Here is a 708-nt window from a genome sequence, read left to right on the forward strand (position 1 = left end):
CCCCCTTCTTTTTCCCTTTCCCTTTTTTTTTTTCTTTTTTTTTTTTTTTTTTTTTCTCCTCTTTTTGGCCATCTTGCCATGGAACGAGATGTGCTGACCGGGGCGGGGGGGCTCCTCCCGGTAGGAAACAATAACGACAGAGGGGAAAAAGAGAAGGAGGAGGAGAGCCAGCGAGCACCTCCGGCTCCGTGCTCAGTCCTCACACGTCGCTGGATGTCCTTGGTCTGGAGGAGAACGTGGAAGGGATGCACCCGCAGCAGGCCAGCCAGAGCGACTTCTGGATGTCTGGGTTTCTGAAGGCGTAAATGATGGGGTTGATGAGCGAGTTGCAGGTGGCGGGCAGCGCCAGCGAGTAGGTGTAGACCGCGGGGTAGCTGGAATCGGCCACCAGGGAGTAGATGGCGAAGGGGATCCAGCACAGCGCGAAGGTGCCGAGGATGAGCGACAGCGTGGAGAGCCCTTTGCGGGTGGAGGTGGCCTGCGCCGTGGCGATGAACTGGTGCTGCACGGCGATCTGCTGGGCGTGCCGGAAGGCGATCTTGCAGATCTGCAGGTAGAGCTGCATCATGAGGGCGAAGAGGAGCAGGAAGGTGACGGCCAGCACGGCCGCGTTGTCCTTGGTGACGGGCCGCAGGATGCTGCAGGCGCTCTGGTCCCGCAGGCAGTTCCAGCCCAGGAGGGGCAGCAGCCCCACGCCCAGGCACAGCA

At 60.6% G+C, this 708-nt stretch overlaps 1 protein-coding gene across 1 annotated transcript; it reads right to left on the reverse strand.

Moving 5' to 3' along the window:
* On the reverse strand, positions 1–703 carry LOC103617927 (G-protein coupled receptor 12-like; the record flags this gene model as incomplete). Its single annotated transcript, XM_017737502.1, has 1 exon — positions 1–703. A coding segment is annotated over one exon (504 nt), but the record flags the coding sequence as incomplete, so codon positions are not given.
* Between the last annotated feature and the right edge of the window lie 5 nt (positions 704–708).

This window comes from Corvus brachyrhynchos, unplaced genomic scaffold, assembly GCF_000691975.1.
Source record: "Corvus brachyrhynchos isolate BGI_N302 unplaced genomic scaffold, ASM69197v1 scaffold346, whole genome shotgun sequence".
Lineage (NCBI taxonomy): Eukaryota > Metazoa > Chordata > Aves > Passeriformes > Corvidae > Corvus > Corvus brachyrhynchos.